The sequence below is a fragment of the Lutra lutra genome, chromosome X, assembly GCF_902655055.1.
Source record: "Lutra lutra chromosome X, mLutLut1.2, whole genome shotgun sequence".
Classification (NCBI taxonomy): Eukaryota; Metazoa; Chordata; class Mammalia; order Carnivora; family Mustelidae; genus Lutra; species Lutra lutra.
The window spans coordinates 57,936,024-57,956,439 of record NC_062296.1 but is presented as its reverse complement, the minus strand read 5'-3'; the positions used below and the strand labels follow the sequence as shown (position 1 = coordinate 57,956,439).

The 20,416-nt window shown below is 41.8% G+C and overlaps 1 protein-coding gene across 1 annotated transcript in view; it reads right to left on the bottom strand.

Moving 5' to 3' along the window:
• The window catches only part of ZNF41 (zinc finger protein 41), a 41,079-nt gene extending 21,748 nt beyond the window's left edge, over positions 1–19,331 (bottom strand). The window contains exons 1-2 of the mRNA XM_047714992.1: positions 19,204–19,331; positions 172–511 (exon numbers count right to left, since the gene is read on the bottom strand). Of these exons, the coding sequence (XP_047570948.1) occupies positions 172–243 (72 nt within the window). The 5' untranslated portion in view covers positions 244–511; positions 19,204–19,331. The remainder of the gene's footprint in view (positions 1–171; positions 512–19,203) is intronic.
• Between the last annotated feature and the right edge of the window lie 1,085 nt (positions 19,332–20,416).

Genomic DNA, 20,416 nt, shown 5'->3' with positions numbered 1-20,416 from the left:
ACACCAGCTACGTGGTACTCACACAGCTGGAAGACGGTGACCTGGTATCCTAGAGTCTTGGAATCAGCCACTTCTGTGACCCACCTGCCCCCTCCTTGTGGCCCTGGAGACAAGTCAGGGCTGCCTCCTCACTGGGTGAATTCCAGCCCCTAGAGTCCTCTCCCTCCTCACCTCACACAGGCTGCCATGTCCCTCTGCAGCCAGGACCGAGGACCACTGGGGAGAACTCTGGTTAGCTGGCATGTTCCCGCTGGGCCTCAGCTCTCCGGGCTCTCTTGCCAATGACTCTGCTCTTCCCAGGAGCTGGAAGCCGGGTGGGCAGCCGGGGACCCAATCAGAGCTGCTGGGGTCAGGAGGTAGGTCCTAGAGCCTCCACTACGGGGTTGGCCCGGGGGTTCCGCAGAGACTCCAAGAAATGCTGAAAAGCCAGTGTCCACGTGGTCAGTCATTCACCATCCTCCCCACAATTGCCTCCTGGGGGCACAGAGGGGGCAGCTCTCTGTGCTGGATACTGTGAAAAAGTTCAGTAAAACCAACACCAAGTGTTAGCATATAATATGAAAAAAAAATACTCATAAGACTTAGTATAAAATGAATGAGGGCTTGAATTCCAGATCTTCTAGCTAGAATTTGGGGGAAGTCACTTTAATCCGAGTTTCTTTATCTTACAACTGAGGATGAAAACATCTGTTCTCATAGGGTCATTAGAATTAAATGGTATAATACCTCCAAAGCGCTCATTCCTACTTGGCACCTGGAACATACTCCATTGATATTAAATATTATTATTATTATTATTATTATTATTACAAGGGCAAAGCAGGTACCTCTTAATTTTCAAACTCATCCTATGAACTAGGTATTCTAGTAGTATTATTCCCATTTATCATCACATAGAGATGTTCAGAGATCTTAAGAAATTTTCCCCCAGATCACTCAGATTAGGGGGAAGGACAGGGACTCAAACCCAGGTATGTCTGGCTCCAAGGTACATTTTCTTAAATACTAAGCCATACAGTATTCTGTACATGGGAGGTCACAAAAAACATTATTTCCATTTCCTGCTGCCCTTAAAGTGCTCTGGCTAGAGGTGATCATGCCACAAGTGCATAAACTGAGCTTCTGGATAATTTGGTGTCTGCTCTGGGCAACTGAGAGAGCCCACCTTCTTCTGCCATATATGAAAACATAAACTCATTGCCTCCCTCCCCCAACTCCCATCTGGGCACTGACAACAGCATGTCTGTACAGGCTCCTAAATCAGTAACCCACACTGCTTGACAAAATTGTGTCCCAGATGGTATTATCCACTGGTTTTCATAGGTTCCCCAAATAATCATCAACACAGGCCACACACCCTCAATAGAAAAACCAACTCAATGACTTTTGGGGACCAAACCTGACCTCCTATAGGACCCCATAACGCACAGCCCATATGGAGAATTAGTGACTCCCATAAAATCTTTAGGAATAGTCTATCACATACTAACTCACACAGTCCTGCATTTACCGATATCCACAGGTCTCAATCAATGACTCGTAAAAGGCCACCAAAACTGACCCCCCAAAACTTGTAATCCCAGGCTTACAAGCAATCATTTGTCACCTCAGGGTCCAATCAATAACTTTCGTGGGTTAATCAATGGCTTCAGATACATATATCTCCAACTCTTTTTTTTAAAGATTTTATTTATTTTTTTTTATTTATTTGACCAGAGAGAGAGAGAACAAGCAAGGGGAGTGGGAGACAGAGAGAGAGGGAGAAGCAGACTCCCCACTAAGCAGGGAGCCAGATGCGGGACTTGATCCCAGGACCCTGAGATCATAACCTGAGCTGAAGGCAGACGCTTAACCAACTGAGCCAACCAAACACCCCTATATCTCCAACTCTTATAAAACCTCAAGAATTTCCCAAGACTGTCACTCACTGCCCCACTGTGAATCACATATATAGGCTTTAGATTATCTAATCCTATTGGACCCTATCTCATTGATCCTTCCCCAAGGAAATCTCCCCAATCCTTGACTCCCAGAGGAACCAAATCAACCCCAAACCTGATGTGGCATTGAATTTAGAAGATAAAAAGAAAACCTAAGGGGCGCCTGGGTGGCTCAGTGGGTTAAGCCTCTGCCTTTGGCTCAGGTCATGATCTCAGGGGTCCTGGGATGAGGCCCCACATTGGGCTCTCTGCTCAGCAGGGAGCCTGCTTCCCCCTCTCTCTTGGCCTACCTGTGATCTCTCTCTGTCATATAAATAAATACAATTTAAAAAAAAAAAAAAAGAAAGAAAACCTAAAATACTTCCAGGCAGAAATGACATGTTATTTACAATGGAAAGGGCTCACAATGGCAACTAGACTTATTGTTTGCAATGATAGGAATCATATTAGAAGAAAATATCTACAAATTACTGAGAGAAAGGGGCTGAGATCTGAGAATTTTAAACGAATCCTAGTTTGATACTATTCTTCTGTTACAGCAAAAGACAATTTTAGACATAAAAGCGTTTATAACGGGGCGCCTGGGTGGCTCAGTGGGTTGGGGCCGCTGCCTTCGGCTCGGGTCGTGTTCCCAGGGTCCTGGGATCGAGCCCCACGTCGGGCTCTCTGCTCACCAGGGAGCCTGCTTCCTCCTCTCTCTCTCTGCCTGCCTCTCTGCCTACTTGTGATCTCTGTCTGTAAAATGAATAAATAAAATCTTTAAAAAAAAAAAAAGCGTTTATAACATTAAATGCCACCATTCCTAGCTCAGGAGACCACTCAAGGGAAGAGTCTAAGCAATTATAAGTTGAAGAGTAGCAGGAACCTCAACAACCAGAGGAAACCAGTCTTGAGAAATGATTCTTGTAATATATAGTTATATCTGAATAAAGAAAAATAATGTAACTAGGCATATGGAATAAATAAGATTATTATTAATTGGAAAATTTACAATAGCCTGGAAAAATCTACTGAGTAAAATGACGAAGAGAAGGCAAATCACGCACCTCTATTCCTAGATCCAAATGTGATTACAACATTATTGGATCTAGTAATAGAGAAAAGATAGACAATCATATTTGTAAGGAAGGTGAAGGCAACTACTAGCAGAAACTGATGTAAGTAATCAAAATCCCAAACTATCAGAATTCCTAGATAATATGAACCCAGAGGGGAATGAGAAATGTGACCAAACCAGCAGAAATAGGAAAAGAGTAGAAATACCGAGTCAAATAAATAGTTAGCATAAAATAATAGAAGGCACGAAATTTAATAGGTTATAAATCAACTAAATTGAATGAGCTGACTCCTGCCATAAAAGACAAAGACAATGACCTGAGGTCACAAAACATAGGTGCCACATATGTAAAACAAAAAGACAAAGATGTGAAATGAAGCATTGGACAGAAACATGCCATTGCTGTTTATCATTCTTTCTGTTATGGTTGGTACTCGCTATGTCTTAGTTAGGAAAACTCAGGGTCATAAAGATGTTCAATGTTTTCTTCTAAATTTGGATTGTTCTATCTTTTACATCTAGATTTATAGCCTTCTTGGGAAGGATTCTGGTGTGTGGTATGTGCTAGGGTCGAGATTCATTTCTTCCAGGGCGCCTGGGGGGCTCAGTCAGTTAGTGTCTGCCTTTGGCTCAGGTCATGATCCTGGGGTCCTGGGGTCCTGGGGTCCTGGTATCGAGCCCAAGATCAGGTCAGGCTCCCTGCTCAGTGGAGAGTCTACTTCTCCCTCTTCCTTTGTCCTCCCCCTGCTTGTGCATGCTCTCTGTCAAATAAATAAATAAAATCTTTTAAAAAAAATATTCTTTTCGGGGCGCCTGGGTGGCTCAGTGGATTAAGCCGCTGCCTTCAGCCCGGGTCGTGATCCCAGGGTCCTGGGATCGAGCCCCGCATCGGGCTCTCTGCTCTACGGGGAGCCTGCTTCCTCCTCTCTCTCTGCCTGCCTCTAGCCAACTTGTGATCTCTGTCTGTCAAATAAATAAATTAAAAAAAAATATTCTTTTCTTCCATATAGATATCAAGGAGATCCAACATGGCTTATTGAAAAGACTGTCCTTTCTCCACTGCTCTGCAGTATTGCTTTGTGACCATCTAGGTAGAGGTCCATTCCTGGACTCTGTGTTTTGACTGGCCTATTTGTCTATATGTGGACCACTACTATCATATCTTAATTAATGTGCTTCATATCAAGTTCTGATATCTGGTAGAATAAAAGGATATTAAATTGGACTACACTAAAATGAAAGACCTTGGCTCATCAGAAGACAAAATTAAGAGTGAAAAGGCAAATCCCACAGTGGAAGAAGATGATCATAATACTGGTATCTGACGAACAATTCATATCTCAAATATATCAAGAATTCCTAGAAATCAATAGGAGTAACAGGAAAAACTCAAAGGGAACAGGCACTTCCCAAAGAAGATATGCCAAGTGGCAAGTAAGCATAGGAAAAGATACTCAACTTCATTAGTTAGCAAGTATATATAGATTAAATGGCAATCAGATACTTCTTCATAACCACCAGAAATGGCTGAAAATGGAAAAGATGGAAAATAACCAAGAGAGCTGGTGAGGATATGAGCAATGGAAACTCATAAATTGTTTCTGAGGAGCATACAGTAGCACAAACACTTTGTAAAACTGTTTGGTGTTATCTATGAAAGCTGAACACAGGGGCGCCTGGGTGGCTCAGCAGGGTAAGCATCTGCCTTCGGCTCAGGTCATGATCCCGGGGTCCTGGGATCGAGCCCCACCTGGGGCTCCCTACACAGTGGGGAGCCTGCTTCTCCCTCTCCTTCTACCCCTCCCCCTGCTCAGGCGCCCTCTCTCTCTCAAATAAAATCTTAAAAAAAAAAAGAGAGAGAGAGCTGAACCCAAGTAATAGTCTATGACCCAGCTCTTCCACTCCTAGGAATGTACTTAGGAGAAAGGCGAACATATTTTGATTGAAAGACAAGATGATGTTTAGAGTGGCTTTATTCAAAACTGAAAATTATCCAAATGCCCATCAATATCAGAATGGATAAACAAGTCCTATAATCATACAAGGTAGTACTCTACAGTAACAAGAATGATCAGATTACTATGCACGACAGACAAGAATCTCATCTTATGAATATTCCATTGGCCAAAGAAGCCAGACCCAAAAGAGCAATGAATCAATACTGTAGGATTATGTTTATATAAATTTCAAAAACATGTAAAACTAATCTATGCTGTTAGAAGTCAGGCTATTGGTACCCCTTGGGAGGAGGTTAGTGATTGGAAAGGAACACAAGAGGGTATTTCTTGGGTGTAGCGATGTTCTATTTCTAAATCTAGGTGGTGGTTGTGCGTTCACGCAGTCTGTTAAAAAATCATCAAGCTAAATGCATAATCTGTGCAGTTTCCTGTATTATGTCATAATTAAATAAAGATTTTTTTAAAAATATACACCAGGCAAATGTAAGAAAATGAAAGCATATCTAGAAATATAATTACTGAGGTGGAAATTAAATCTAAACTGTTCCGTAGGTTAACAATGGGGTTCATTTTTAATAAAATATACAATAAAGAAGTATATAAACTTTTGCATAAATTTTTAGGGCCATTCAATATGTACAAATAAAACCAGCACAAATGCATGAAACCACATGAAGTCTTCAAAATCGTAATTATGGGGACTTCCTCTTCTGAAGATGGAGTAGTTTACCTATTCTTTCTGCTAAATACAACTAATACAACTAAATACAACTAAAAAGTGTGGATATTATACATAAATATAGGTAGAAGGGTGCCTGGGTGGCTCAGTCAGTTAAACACCAGCCTTTGGTTCAGGTCATGATCCGAGGGTCCTGGAATTGAGCCCCACATCAGGCTCCCTGCTCAGTGAGGAGTCTTCTCCCTCTGCCTCTCCCACTGGCTTGTTCTCTCTCTCTCTCTCTCTCTCTCTCTCACTCACTCATACTCTCTTTCTCAGATAAATAAATAAAATCTTTAAAAAAATAAAGGAAGATGTGAAAAGGTGGAGTGAAGAGGCCAGACTGACTAGGGATCCTGGCAGTGAGTTCTCCTGGTTTTCTTTTAGCCTCATCTAGCCTACACTTGGTGCTGGAAAAGCCAGCAACTTAGAACTAGAGGCCAATGGGTACAGACACAAAATGCCCCCAGAAAAGCCTGTTCTCTCTAGTCAAAGGACCAGGAAAGAGGTAGACTGCCAAGACAGAAAACTTTTAGACAATGGCTCCACTCAGGCCAAACACCACAATAACACTGGGGTCCCACCACCATTACTGACAGCTAAGGGAGAGGGAGAGAGAATCCCAAGCAGACTCCCTGCTGAGTGCAGAGCCCAATACCCGGCTCAGTCATGACCCTGAGACCATGACCCCAACCAAAATCCGACGCCCAACTGACTGAGCCACCCAGGTGCCCCATCTGACGAGGATTTTAGAGCAGCCATCATAAACACGCTTCATTGGGCAATTAGGAAAAATGCTTAACACAGATGAGACAACAGAAAATCTCAGCAAAGAAATACAGGTATACCTCATTTTATTGTGCTTCCCAGATATTGAAGTTTTGACAGATTGAAGGTTTATGGCAACTCTGTCAAGTAAGTCTGTCGGCGCCATTTTTCTAATAGCAGCTGCTCGCTTCATGTCTCTGTGTCACATTTTGGTAATACTTTGTAATATTTCAAACTTTTTCATTATTATTATACTTATTATGGTGACCTGTTGTCAGTGATCTTTGATGTTACCATCATAATCGTTTGGGGGCACCACAAGCCATATCCACATCGTTAGTCACAACAATCCCTTCAACCAAAGCCTAATCCAGATCGAGGACCTAACTCTCTTCAGTTCTCTGAAGGCTGAGAGAGGTGAGGAAACTGCAGAAAAAAAGTCTGAAGCAAGCAGAGATTGGTTCACGACTTTTTTAAAAAGGTTTTATTTATTCATTTGAGAGAGAGAGAGAGAATGAGCACAGTGGGAGGCAGAGGAAGAAGTAGGCTCCCCACTGAGCAGGGAGTTTGATGCAGGGGCCGGATTCCAAGACCCTGGGATCATGACCTGAGCCGAAGGCAGACGCTTAACGGACAGAGCCCCACAGGCGCCCTGTTGGTTCATGAATTTTAAGGAAAGAAGCCGTCTCCATAACATAAAAGTGTAAGGTGAAGCAGCAAGTGCTGGTATGGAAGCTGAAGCCAATTATCCAGAAGATTCAGCTAAGATAATTACTGAAGGTGGTTATGCTAAACAACAGATTTTCAACATAGACAAAACAGCCTTCTATTGGAAGAAGATACCACTAGGAACAGAAGGAAATGGCACAACACTTTTCAAGTGCTGAAAGAAAAGAATCGTTAGCCTAGAATCCTATACCCATAGAAAATATCCTTCAGGAATCAAAGCACTGTCAAGGCATCTTCAGATGAAGGAAAACTAAGAATGTGTTACCAGGAGACCTACCATAAAAGAAGAGCTACAGGAAGTTCTCTAACCAGAAAGGCAATAATAGAAGTAGGAATCTTGGAACACCAGCCAGAAAGAACATGGGAAGAGGGAAAATATAGGTAAATATAATATGCTTTCCTTCTCCTAAGTTTTCTAAATTATGTTTGACGATTGAAGTGAAAATTCTAACACCATCTAATGTGGTCCTCAATGCAGGTAAAGGAAATATTTAAGACAGTTATATTATAAATAGAGGAGGATAAAGGGACATGAGGTAAGTAAGTTTCCACACTTCCCTGGAACTGGTCAAATGATACCAGTGGACTCTGATAAGTTGTGTATGTATTACATGAGACACACAATATCAGGTCAAAAAAAGCTATATAAAGAGAACTTCCTGAAAACACTAGATAAGCAAAGTGGAATTCTTTAAAATGTCCAAATATCCCAAAGAAGGGCAAAAAAAAAAAAAAAAAAAAGGAGAGAGAGAAAGAGAAAACAAACAGAAAACACAAAATACAACAGACTTAAACCTTAATGTATAAATAATTACATAAAATGTAAATGGCATAAATGCACCAAATGTAGACAGAAATCAGCAGATTCTATTTCAAAAATCATGACCCAACTATATGCTGTCTACAAGAAATGTGCTTCAAACATAATGATACATGTGGTCGGAAGTAAAAGGATGGAAAACATGTATCATGGAAACATGGATTAAAAGGAAGCAAGAGTAGATTTATTAATTTTGGATAGCGTAGATTTCAGAGTAACGAAAATTACCAGGGACGGACAGGGACATTACATAATAATAAAAGGGTCAGTCCACCAAGAAGACATAGCAATTTTAAATGTGTATGCACCATGCAATAGAATTGCAAAATATATGAAGAAAATCTTGATAAAACTGAAAGGAGAAATAGGCAAAATCACAATTACAGCTGGAGACTTCATTATCCTTCGTTCAAAACTGAAAGAAAAATTGGACAGAAAATCAGCAAGGTTATAAAAGAATTCGTGAACATCATTAGCCAACAGGATCTCAGCGACATTTATAGAACTTTCCACCCAACAGTAATAGAATACACATTCTTTTTAAGTACCCACAGAAAATATGTCATATAAACCATATCCTAGACCATATAACCAATCTCAACAAATGTAAAAGAATTAGAATCATACACAGTATGTTCTCTGTCCACAGTGGAATGAAACTAGTAATCAAAACAAAGAGGTAACAGGAAAATCCCCAAACACTTAGAAACTAAACAACATGCTTCTAAATAATACACAGCTCAATGAGGAAATCTCGAGGGAAATTAAAAAAAAATACACTGAACTGAATAAAAATTAAAATACAACATTAAAATGTGTAGGATAGAGTCTCGGGCATCTAATCATTTAATTCCCCTTTGACCGTATAAGAATGGACCTTGGGGCGCTTGGGTGGCTCAGATGGTTGAGTCTCTGCCTTTGGCTCAGGTCATGATCTCCAGGTCCCGGGATGGAGACCCATGCCCCCATCACGTTGGGCTCCCGGCTCAGTGGGGAGTCTGCTTCTCCCTCTACCTCTCCCCCCTCTCTTGTACTCTCTCTGTCTCTCTCTCTACCTCTTTCTCAAATCAATAAAAAAAAATCTTAAAAAAAATGGACCTTGGGCCTGGAACACAAGACCAAGAGCCCACACAACCTGTGCTGGGCTACAGCCTTGTGTGGGAATATCTTTCCCTATTTTGAACTCAGTGTGTGCCGTTCTGTTCTGCGGAAGTGTGTATGTCAATGGCTCTTCCGCATGCCCTTAGCTTTCGGTATTTCAGACTCCATGGGGGAGTGGGTCGGGTTCTTCCACTGCAATATGAGAGGGATGTGAATAGTATCTTAGTTTAGTTCAATTTAGATTTCTTTGCTAAGTAAGGGAGTGAAGGATCTTTTCCTTAATATGCTTTCCTTCTCGCCATTTGGCTGCCAGGGGACCCGCTAGCTATGAGGAGAGGATGTCTACTAGGATGTCTACTCTAGGCAAGTAAAGCATTGTCCCATTCAGTGTTTCATTGGACTGTGTTTTCCTTGGTGACTCTGATACCAAGTCACAGCAGGCAAAAGTGTTTGGAGTCCTCCCCTGGGATTTGATAACCCGTGCACAAGACTCTGCTCCATAGACTACAGCAGTGCTACAAGGAAAATTTATGGCACTAAACATTTATAAGTGAAAGAGAAAAAGCCTCAGCTCAATAATCTAAACTCTCATCTCAAGAAATTAGAGAAGGAGGGGCACCTGGCTGGCTCAGTCAGTGGAGCATGTGACTCTTGATCTCAGAGTTGTAAGTCTGAGCCCCACGTTGGGCGTAGAGATTACTTAAAAATAAAATCTTAAAAAAAAAAGAAATTACAAAGGAACAAAATAAAACCAAAGCTAGCACAAGAAAGGAGACAATGAAGTTGGAGCAGAAATCAATGAAATTGAAAACAGAAAAACAACAGAAAAAAAAACCCTCTGAAACAGAGGGCTGGTTTTCCAAAAAGAATAATAAAATTAAACAAACCTTTAGCAATATTGACAAAGAAAAAAAATCAGAGACATAAATGATTAATATCAAGAATGAAACGGGATAACACCACAGACATCAAAAGAATAATAAAGGAATACAATAATAAAGGAATACAATAATAAATTTGACAACTTAGAGGACATGGACCAATTCCTCAAACAGTACAAACCACCACAACTCTTCCAATACGAAAGAGTTCGTTTGGATAGCCTCAGTTGAGGAAAAGCAATTTGCAAGTTAAAAAACAACTCTTGAAATATAAATCTCTAGGCCAAATGGTTTCACTGGAGACTTCAATCAACTTTTCAAGAAGAATTAACACCAATGGCACATTATGTCTCCCAGGAAATAGAAGACAGAATTCTTCCTAATTCATTCCCTAAAGCCTGATACCAAAAGCAGACAAAGAGTATAATAAATATGTCATTGACGTGCTCACGTTTTCCCACTAGTTTATATGTGGTTTACATAGCAAATTTTGCACATTTTGTCATCACCTGTATTTGAAAATAGTATTTTCTTGATAAATAATTCTATTGCCTAAGCCAAAAAAGTGTAAAAAACCTACAGACCAATATCCTTCAAAAGCATAGATGCAAGAATTCTTTTTTTTAAAGATTTCATTTATTTATTGGAGAGAGAGAGAGGGTGAGAGAGAGAGCATGAGAGGGGAGAGGGTCAGAGGGAGAAGCAGACTCCCCGCCGAGCAGGGAGCCTGATATGGGGCTCAATCCGGGGACTCCAGGACCATGACCCAAGCTGAAGGCAGTCACTTAACCAACTGAGCCACCCAGGCACCCCATAGATGCAAGAATTCTTAACAAAATATTAGCAAATGTAATTCAGCAACATACAAAGAGAATTATACACCATGACCAACTGGTATTTATTCCAGGAATGCAAGACTAGTTCAATATTTGAAAATCAATTGATGTAATTTACCATACTAACAGGCCACAGAAGAAAAAAATCACATGATCATATCAACTGATGCAGAAAAAGGTTTTGACAAAATCCGACACCCATTCATGATTTTAAAAAACCAAACTCTTAGAAAATGTGGAATAAAGGTTAACTTTGCCAACTTGCTAGAAATAAGATCTACCAAAAAACTATAACTAACATCATACTTAATAGTGAGAGACTGAATGTTTGCCCCCTAATATCAGGAACAACACAAGGATGTCAAATGTCACCACTCTTATTCAATACAGTAATGAAAATTTTCTTGCCAGTGCAATGAGGCAAGAAAAAAGAACAAAAGGCATAGAAATTGAAGAGGAAGAAATAAAACTGACCCTTTTGCAGGTAACATGATGGTCCAGATAGAAAATCCCTAAGACCCTACACAAAAACTTCTAGAAGAAGGGGATCCTGGGTGGCTCAGTAGATTAAATGTTTGCCTTCAGCTCAGATCATGATCCCTGATCCCACAGAAGGGATCACATGGAAGTCTCGAGTGAAATGGAATCAGGGTCCTGGGATGGAGCCTCACATGGGACACTCAGCGGGGACCCTGCTTTCTCTCTCCCTCTGTCCCTCCCCCCTACCCATGCTCACTTCTGCTCTCTCAAATAAATAAATAAAATCTTCAAAAAAACCTTCTAGAAGTAATAAGTGACTTCAGCAAGGTTATGGGACACAAAACAACACACAAAAATCAGCTGTATTTTTATATACTACAAATGAACATTGAACATAATGAAACAAATTAAAAACACAATACTTTACATCACTCAGAAAGTGAAATATTTAGGTGTAAATGTAACAAAACATACACAGGCCTTGCCTGCTGAAAACTAGAGAATATTGATGAAAGAAGTCAACAAAGATCTAAATAAATGGAGACAGATACTGTGTTTATGGGCAGGTAGCCTCAATGCAGTAAAAATATCAATTCTTCACAAGTTGATTTACAGACTTAATATATTCCTATTAAAATCTCAGCAAGAATTTTTTGTAGATACAGGCACAGTTATTCTTAAATTTATGTGGAAGAACAAAGGATCTATACTAGCTAAAAACAATTCTGACAAGGAATAAAATGGGAGAAATCAATCTACCTGTTTTCTCAAGCTTTTTTATTTAACTACAGGAATCAAGACAATGTGGTACTAATGAAGGGATGGAAACATAGAGCAATGAAACAGAAGAGAGGGCCCAGAAATAGCCCCACAAAAGTATAGCCAATTAACTTTTTTTTTTTTTTTTACAAAGGTGCAAAAACTATTCAGTGGATGAAGGAAAGTCTTTTCAACAATGGTGCTGGAGCAATCGGATCATTCATAAGGAAAAAAACAAAATGAATCTCAATCTAAGTGTCACACTTCATAAAAAATTAACCCAAAATGGATCATAGATTCAAATGTAAAATGTAAAACTATAAAACCGTTAGAAGACCATGTGGGAGGGCGCCTGGGTGGTTCAGTGGGTTAAGCCTCTGCCTTCGGCTCAGGTCATGGTCTCAGGGTCCTGGAATAGAGCCCCGCATCAGGCTCTCTGCTCGGCAGGGAGTCTGCTTCCCCCTCTCTCTCTGTCTGCCTCTATGCCTACTTGTGATCTCTCTCTCTCTGTGTCAAATAAATAAATAAAATCTTTAAAAAAAAAAAGAGGACCATGTGGGAGAAAATCATCAGGACTTAGGGCTTAGTAAAAGTTGTTAGATATGACACCAAAAACACGATCAATAAAAGAAAAAAAATACATATATTTGCCTTCAACAGGTTAAAAACTGTAGCTCTGCAAAAGACACTGTTAGGAGGATGAAATGAAAAGCTACAGAGTGTTAGAAAGACTCATAAGTATAACATAAAGAACTCTCAAAACTCAACACTGAAGAAACAAACAATCCAATTAGAAAATGGGCAAAAGACATGAAGAGACATTTCACCAAAGAGGGAAAATAAGTACATGAGAATATGTTCAACATCCATAGACAAACATATTCTAGAATTTATACAGAAAGGCACAGCCCCTAGAATAGCTAAAGCAGTCTTAACAAAGAATAAGGTGGGAGTGAACAAAATAATTTAACTAAGCATTATGCGCAGCTCTGCGAGAATATAAAATCCCCAGCAAACATAAACTACCAAAATTAATCCCCCCCAAAGCAGAAACCTGTTAAGACCAATAATCAGAGAAAAGAAAATAATTGAAATTTACCATTTTAAAGATTTTTATTTATTTGAGAGAGAGAGAGCGCACAAGCATGAGTTGGGGGAGGGGCAGAGGGCAAGACACAAGCTAACTCCCTGCTGAGCGAGGAGCCCTATGCAGGGCTTGATGGTACGACCCTGAGATCACGACCTAAGCCAGAATCAAGAGCCAGACTGTTAACTGACTGAGCCAGCCAGGCTCATACAGTCAACTGATTTTAGATAAGTGTTCCAATATAATTCCATGGGGAAAGAAAAGTCTATGACATCAAAAGCACAGGAAACAAAAGGAAAAAAATAGATAAACTGGACTGTATCAAAATCACAGACTTTTGTGCTACAAAGTCAACCACCAAGACAGTGAAAAGATACCCACAAAATGGGAGAAAATACATGCAAATCACATATTTGACAAGGGACTTGTATCCAGAACATATCAAGAACACTTACAACTCAATAATAAAAAACCAAATCACTCAATTAATAATAGGCAAAGGATTTGAATTGACCCAAATATTCAGTCCATTGCACACATGAAAAGATATTCAATATCAGTAGTCATTAGAGAAATAGAAATCGAAACCAAAATGAGATAGCACTTCCCACCCACTAGGATGGCTAGAATAAAAAAAGACAGTAACAAGTGTTGGCGGAGCTGTGACTAACTGGAACCTACATGCATTCCTGGTGGGATGTAAAATGGCACAGCCATTTTGAAAAACAGTTTGGCAGTTCTTCCAAGTGTTAAACATAGAGGTACCATATGATCTAGCAATTTCACTCCCCAGAGAATGAAAATAGATGTTCACACAAAAATGCGGACACAAATGTTCACAGTAGCATTATTCATTGTAGTTAAAAGTGGCAACAACCCAAAAGTCCCTCAGCTGATGAATGGGAAAACAAAATGTGGTATATCCTCACAAAAGAATATTATTCAGTAATAAAAAAGGAATGAAGTACACACATGAATGAATCTTGAAAACATTATGGTAAATGAGAGAAGAGAGTCACAAAAGACCACCTGTTGTATGATCCCATTTATATGAAAAGCCTAGAATAGTTAGATCTACAGAGACAGAAGGGGTTGCCTGCAGCAGGGGGATACAGAATGGGAATGAGGAATGAGTACCATGTTTCTTTTTGAGGTTATAGAATGTTCTAAAATTAGATTGTGGTGGTGGTTACACAACTCTATGAATATACTTAAAACCACCAAACTGTAAGCTTTGAATGGATAGTTTATCATAAGTTTATAGTAGATGAATTATATCAATAAATCTGTTAGAAAAAAAAAGATCATGTAGCTAGTAAGTGGCCATGCAGGATTTCAAACCCAGTCTCTTGGCAAGGGGAAGGTACTCAATAAATGGTTGTTGAATGTATGAATAAATGAATGAGCAAATGAATGAATGAATGAATGAGCACCTTTCACTTTCAAATTAGCAACAAAACAGGGATAACCTCTATCAAGTATTATTCAACATTGTTCCGAAAGTGCTAGCTAATGCAAGAGAAGATGAGGTATCAGAATAAATATTTGGAAGGAAGAGAGAGTATCATTGTTAACTGGATACTCTATCTAGGAAAACTACGAGACTATAAAAAGCAACTAGAATTCACATGAGAATCTGATCATTGCACTGGATAAGAAATTTTAAAAAAAGAAAATAAAAATTGATAGATCTTTTCTTCCTTTGGAAACAGAAAAAGTATGCTTTTCACCATATTGACAAAAATAAATGTAAAATATTAAAGAATGAAATTTTTTAAATAAAAAGGTGCTGGGTGGGGTGCCTGGGTAGCTCAGTGGGTTGAGCCTCTGCCTTCAGCTCAGACCATGATCTTAGGGTCCCGGGATCAAGCCCCGCTTCGGGCTCTCTGCTCAGGGGGGACCTGCTCCCCCCTCTCTCTCTGCCTGCCTCTCTGCCTACTAGTGATCTCTCTCTCTCTGTGTCAAATAAACAAATAAAATCTTTAAAAAAAAAAGGTGCTGGGTCTATAAGAAGAAAACAAAAGGCGCTCCTGGGGAGCTCAGTTGAGCCTCTGACTCTTGGTTTCGATTCAGGTCATGATCTCATGAGATCGAGCCCTTAGTCAGGCTGTTCGCTCAGTGGGGAATCTGCTTGAGATTCTCTCCCTCTGCCCCTCCTCTAACTCTCATGCACTCATTCTCTCAAATAAATAAGTAAATAAATCTTTAAAAAAAAGAAAACTACAAAATACATAGTTTTAATGGCTGTTTTGAAACAAAATAAGATGGTTTTAACATTCACATGGAAGAATAAATGCTAAAGAATATTAAACAGGGGTGCCTGGATGGCTCAGTTGGTTACACATCTGCCTATGGCTCAGGTCATGATCTCAGGATCCTGGGATCCAGCCCCATGTCAGGCACCAGGGGCGGGGAGTCTGGTTCCCCCTTCCCTCTGACATGCCCCCGACTCGTGTTCTCTACCTTTCTCTCCCTCTCAAATAAATAAATAGAATCTTTTTTTAAAAAAACAATATTAAAGAAAGCAACCAAAAAATTAAGAAAAGGAACAGTGAAGGGGCTAGCATTATTTGATATTAAAAGTATTTCTAAAAGTCAGTACACTTTTTTAAAGGGGAGTAGATAGCATATATCAGAAGGAAAGAGCTCAGATATAGAGCAATATGCATTTGGAAATTTATGTGACAAAACTGGCATGTAGTTGAATTAGAAAAGTGTATTCGTGTAATGATTGGTGCCAGCAAATATACTATCCAAATGGGAAATACAAACTTCAATCTCATCTCACACCACACACCAGAGTAAATTCCAGCTGGACTGAAATTTAATTTTAAAAATTAGGGGCACCTGGGTGGCTCAGTGGGTTAAGCCTCTGCCTTCAGCTCAGGTCATGATCTCAGGGTCCCCGGATCGAGCCCCACATCAGGCTCTCTGCTCAGCGGGAAGCCTGCTTCTCCCTCTCTCTGCCTGCCTCCCTGCCTACTTGTGATCTCTCTCTCTCTGTCAAATAAATAAATAAACAAATAATCTTTAAAAATTAAAACAATACAAATGTTAAACTTCAGGCATATATTTGTTTAAGCATAAAGTGGAGAGAACTCACTAGGCAACAGAAGATACTCAGAACCTGAAAAGGAAAAAGACGGATGACTATTTTTTCTAATTATATGTGAAAACATCTTTCAAAAATCAAGATATAGGGGCGCCTGGGTGGCTCAGTGGGTTAAGCTGCTGCCTTCGGCTCAGGTCATGATCTCAGGGTCCTGGGATCGGGTCCCGCATCGGGCTCTCTGCTTGGCAGGGAGCCTGCTTCCCTCTCTCTCTCTCTCTGCCTGCCTCTCTGTCTACTTGTGGTCTCTGTCTGTCAAATAAACAAATAAAATCTAAAAAAAAAAAATCAAGATATAAAGACAGAGAAAAGGGAAAAGATCACAATAAATGACACAAGGTTAATATTCACAAATTAGAAAGACAAACCACCTAAAGGAAAAAAAGAGCAAAGGATAGGAAAACTTTAAAAAACCCATTCAAAGGTATTCAACCATCAGTTGCCAGGAAAATGCATATCAAAGTAAAACAAGATACTAGATACCATTTACTTTACCAAAGTAAAAACAGATACCATTCTGTATGGCCCTCAGAATGGGGAAAATTTAAAAAGCAGCAAAATTCAGTGTGGGAAAGGATGTTAGAAGAGCTCTTTTATTTTTTCAATTTTTTTCTATTTTTAAAGATTTTTATCTATTTATTAGAAAGAGCGCAAGCACAAGCAGGGAGGGGGTGGTCCAGGGTGGGGGAAGAGGCAGAGGGAGACAGAGAAGCAGACTCCCCCCCAGTGCGGAGCCCTAGTCAGGGATGTGACCCGGAGATCAAGACCCCAGCCCGAGTCAGACGCTCAACAGACTGAGCCACCCAGGCGCCCCCGGAGTGAGCCCTTTTATATGTTGTTGGTGGGAGTACCAGTTTTACAAAAGGTTTGGAAAATAATTTAAAGTTCAATACATACCATCCACTTTAAGGAACATCCATTTTTGCACCTAATAATCACTCAGACAACAGTCTCTGAGTGAAATCAGTAACAAAAATTTCAACTTTTTGGAAAATCAGAATCTCATATCTAAATAACTTGGGGTCAGAGAGGAAACCACAACAGAAATTAGAAAACACTTGAAGTAAACTGTAGTGAAAATGTTACGTATCAAAATTTGTTACATGGAGCTAAAGTGTTCTTAGAGAAAAATTCATGAACTTACAGCTTATATTATAAAAGAAAAGTGACTGAATATTAATGAGATAAGCATTCAACTTAGGAATTAAAAAAAGAAAAGAATAAAAGAGGGAGCCTGAGTGGCTCAGTAGGTTAAGCCTCTGCCTTCAGCTCAGGTCATGATCACTGTGTCCTGGGGATGGAGCCCGGCATTGGGGGCGGGGGTGTCCTTGCTCAGTGGGGAGTCTGCTTCTCCCTTTCCACTCCCCCTGCTGTGCTCTCTCTCTCTCTCTCTGTCAAGTGAATAAATAAAACCTTAAGAATAAAAGAAAAAACCGAAAGAAGAGAAATAATGAAATCAAGGGGAGAAATTAATGATGCAGAAAACAAAAATACAGGAGGTCCAACAAAGTCAAAGTAAGGTTTTGAAACAATTTCATCTTGGTTTAAGACCACCCATCGCTGAGGCAGCAGATCTGATTCCACTGGCCCTCCACCAACCAGTCCCAAATAAATGCGTGACTAATGCCACAGAAACGTTGGCTGTCCACGCAATAAACCCCACCATGCACCTCACAGACCACGCAAGTCACCCTACGGTCCGAATCATTCATTCACTGATCCTTCAATACTCACCGCACAAACTCCACCATTCACTCCTCAGACCACCCGTTACTTCCCAAACACCCTCACCACTCACCCACTGAAGTCCAATCGTTCATTCTTGCAGGCTCCTATCACTTACTCCACTATGAATCACTCCTATGAATCCACTCACTATGAATCCACTCCTATGAATCACCCCACAGACCCCCATAACTTACCCCACGGGTCCAATCACTTACACTGCAAGACCCCATCAGTAACTTCTGAGAATCCTCACCACTCTCCGCCACAGCGTCCTCATTGCTCACCCTATAGACCCCCAGGAACCTCATCACTCAACCTGCAGACTACGCATTTTATTTTCCCCACTGACCCCATCAGTCACCCCAAATCTCCACGCCCCTCCTACTTAGGGACTTCAGGGAAGCCTCATCACTCACCCTACGGAGTAGCATCACTGAGTGCGAAATCCATGTCACCCACCCCCATAACCATGTCAGTGCTTCCGTGGCCCAACTCTGCCGCCTCGGTTAAACTCACGTCCCTGAACCCTAAGTGTGGAAACTACCTCTGAGGGACTCTTCCGTGTCTGGACTTGACCGTGCACACGCTCAGTGTCGGCCTGGGAGCGGCCGGCCGGCCGCAGTCCCACAGGGGTGCCCTCGCGCCGTGTTAGCGCGTGTGCGTGGCGGTGGAGAAGCGGGCTTTCAAATGTTCTTTAGTGACTTTGTCAGGCGGCTAACATGGCTGGCCCCTCGGGAGTGTCTCTACGGGAGTCGCCATCTTGGAAGGGTGCTCATTTCGGCCGCGGAGCGGGCGGGCCCCGGCCGGATCTAGCCCTGCGGGGTCTCCCGGGAGCCGACTGGGCCGGAGCGCCGGCTGTGCGGCCGGCACTTCTCGCACCCGCGCCACCTTCTCCGCTGTGGCCGCCCGGACGCAGGCCCAGGCGCTCCCCTTTCCAGGCGCTCGCCTTTCCTGGCGCTCAGGGGCCCCGCCCTCGAGCCGCAGCCCCGGGGAGCCGCGGCTTCTTCTTCTTCCCGCGCCTAGCCGCGCCGGTAGCCACCCCCTCACCCCCCACTCGCGTCCTGCCACCGGGTCCCCGCTAGAAAGACTCCTCCAAGCCGCGGGTCCACAGCCTGGCCCGCCCCCGCCCCGGCCTCCGCCCCGGCTCCCCTTCTAGAGCGAACGGGACGGCCCCTGGCGGGCGCGGGTGGCTCGCGGCTGCGGCGGGGCCCAGGGCGCCGCAACGTGCCCACCTGCCGGCGCCTCTCTGTCCCCGCCTCGGCTGAGGGCATCGCCGGGCTCCTCGACTGTCACCGACCCTGGGTGGTTGCCACGGGCAGGGGGGAGAACAGTACGTGTCAGATTTAGGCCAGGAAGCGGAAGTCGCCCGCAGCGAGAGTTTAACCACTCTGGGCGCGGGGAGCTCGGGCGATTTAGCGCTGGGGACCAAGGATCCGTGGAGCGACTAACTGGGAGGCCCGAGATACCAGTGGTGGGGCATTTCATCCTTTTTTTTTTTTTTTTTTTTTTTTAAATCAAGTGATCAGCCTTCCTGGTGTCCTTATGAAAGCCTTCAGGCTAAAAGTTCCACCAAAGATCCAAGTTTTGATGGCTTTCCATTAGTGTTTGGTTTCAAGTGCTAATTTGTAAGTTTTGCCCCCTTTTAACACATGAATTATTTAGAAGTCCATTGTCCAACTTGCAAAACTTCTCCGGGACTCATAGGGCAAGGGAATGGGGATTTTTTTCAGGCTGCTGCGATGGGGAGAACGGCCCAGCCCAGCGTTTCACGGAGCATGGGGAGTTTTATAGGGGAGAAGAGTTTTGTCACATACTCCTCTCGGAATTAATGATACCACGAAGGAAGGTAGAGGGAGTGCAGAAAAGTTTACAGTTCCTGACACCATTTTTCATTCTCCCAAACAAACACAAAGTTAATCTGATATTAGAGTTTTCTCACCTAATCGCATCGTGGTCTGGGAATTTTGTCTGAATGATGCTGAGTTTTTGAAATTTGTTGAAACTTGCCTTATGGCTCAAGCACGGGCCCAGGTTTCAGAAATATTTCATCTCCTGATTTAAAAGATTCTATTTCCCAGTTGTTGGGTTGAACATATGCGTTTGTTGGCTCAAGCTTGTTAGTCGGGCCTTAAAAATGTATTTCCTTCCTGATGATTTTCTTCTGCTTGCCCCATGAGTTCCTGAGAGTGGTGAGACATTCTCCCACCGTATTGTTAGGTCAGGTTTTCATTGTGCTAGTCTATTTTTGCCTTCTATATTTTGAAGTTTAATATTATTAAATTCAGGTGAGGGTATTTCGTTGTCAAATACATACAGCCAAATCAATTCCCCAAAAGATTGTAACATGCCTACTGCCAGCAGCAAAATAGGAGTTCATTGAGGCAAATCTTTTCAGCACTAGATGTTGATGCTTTTATGTTTGCCAGTGTGATGGCCAGTACTGTT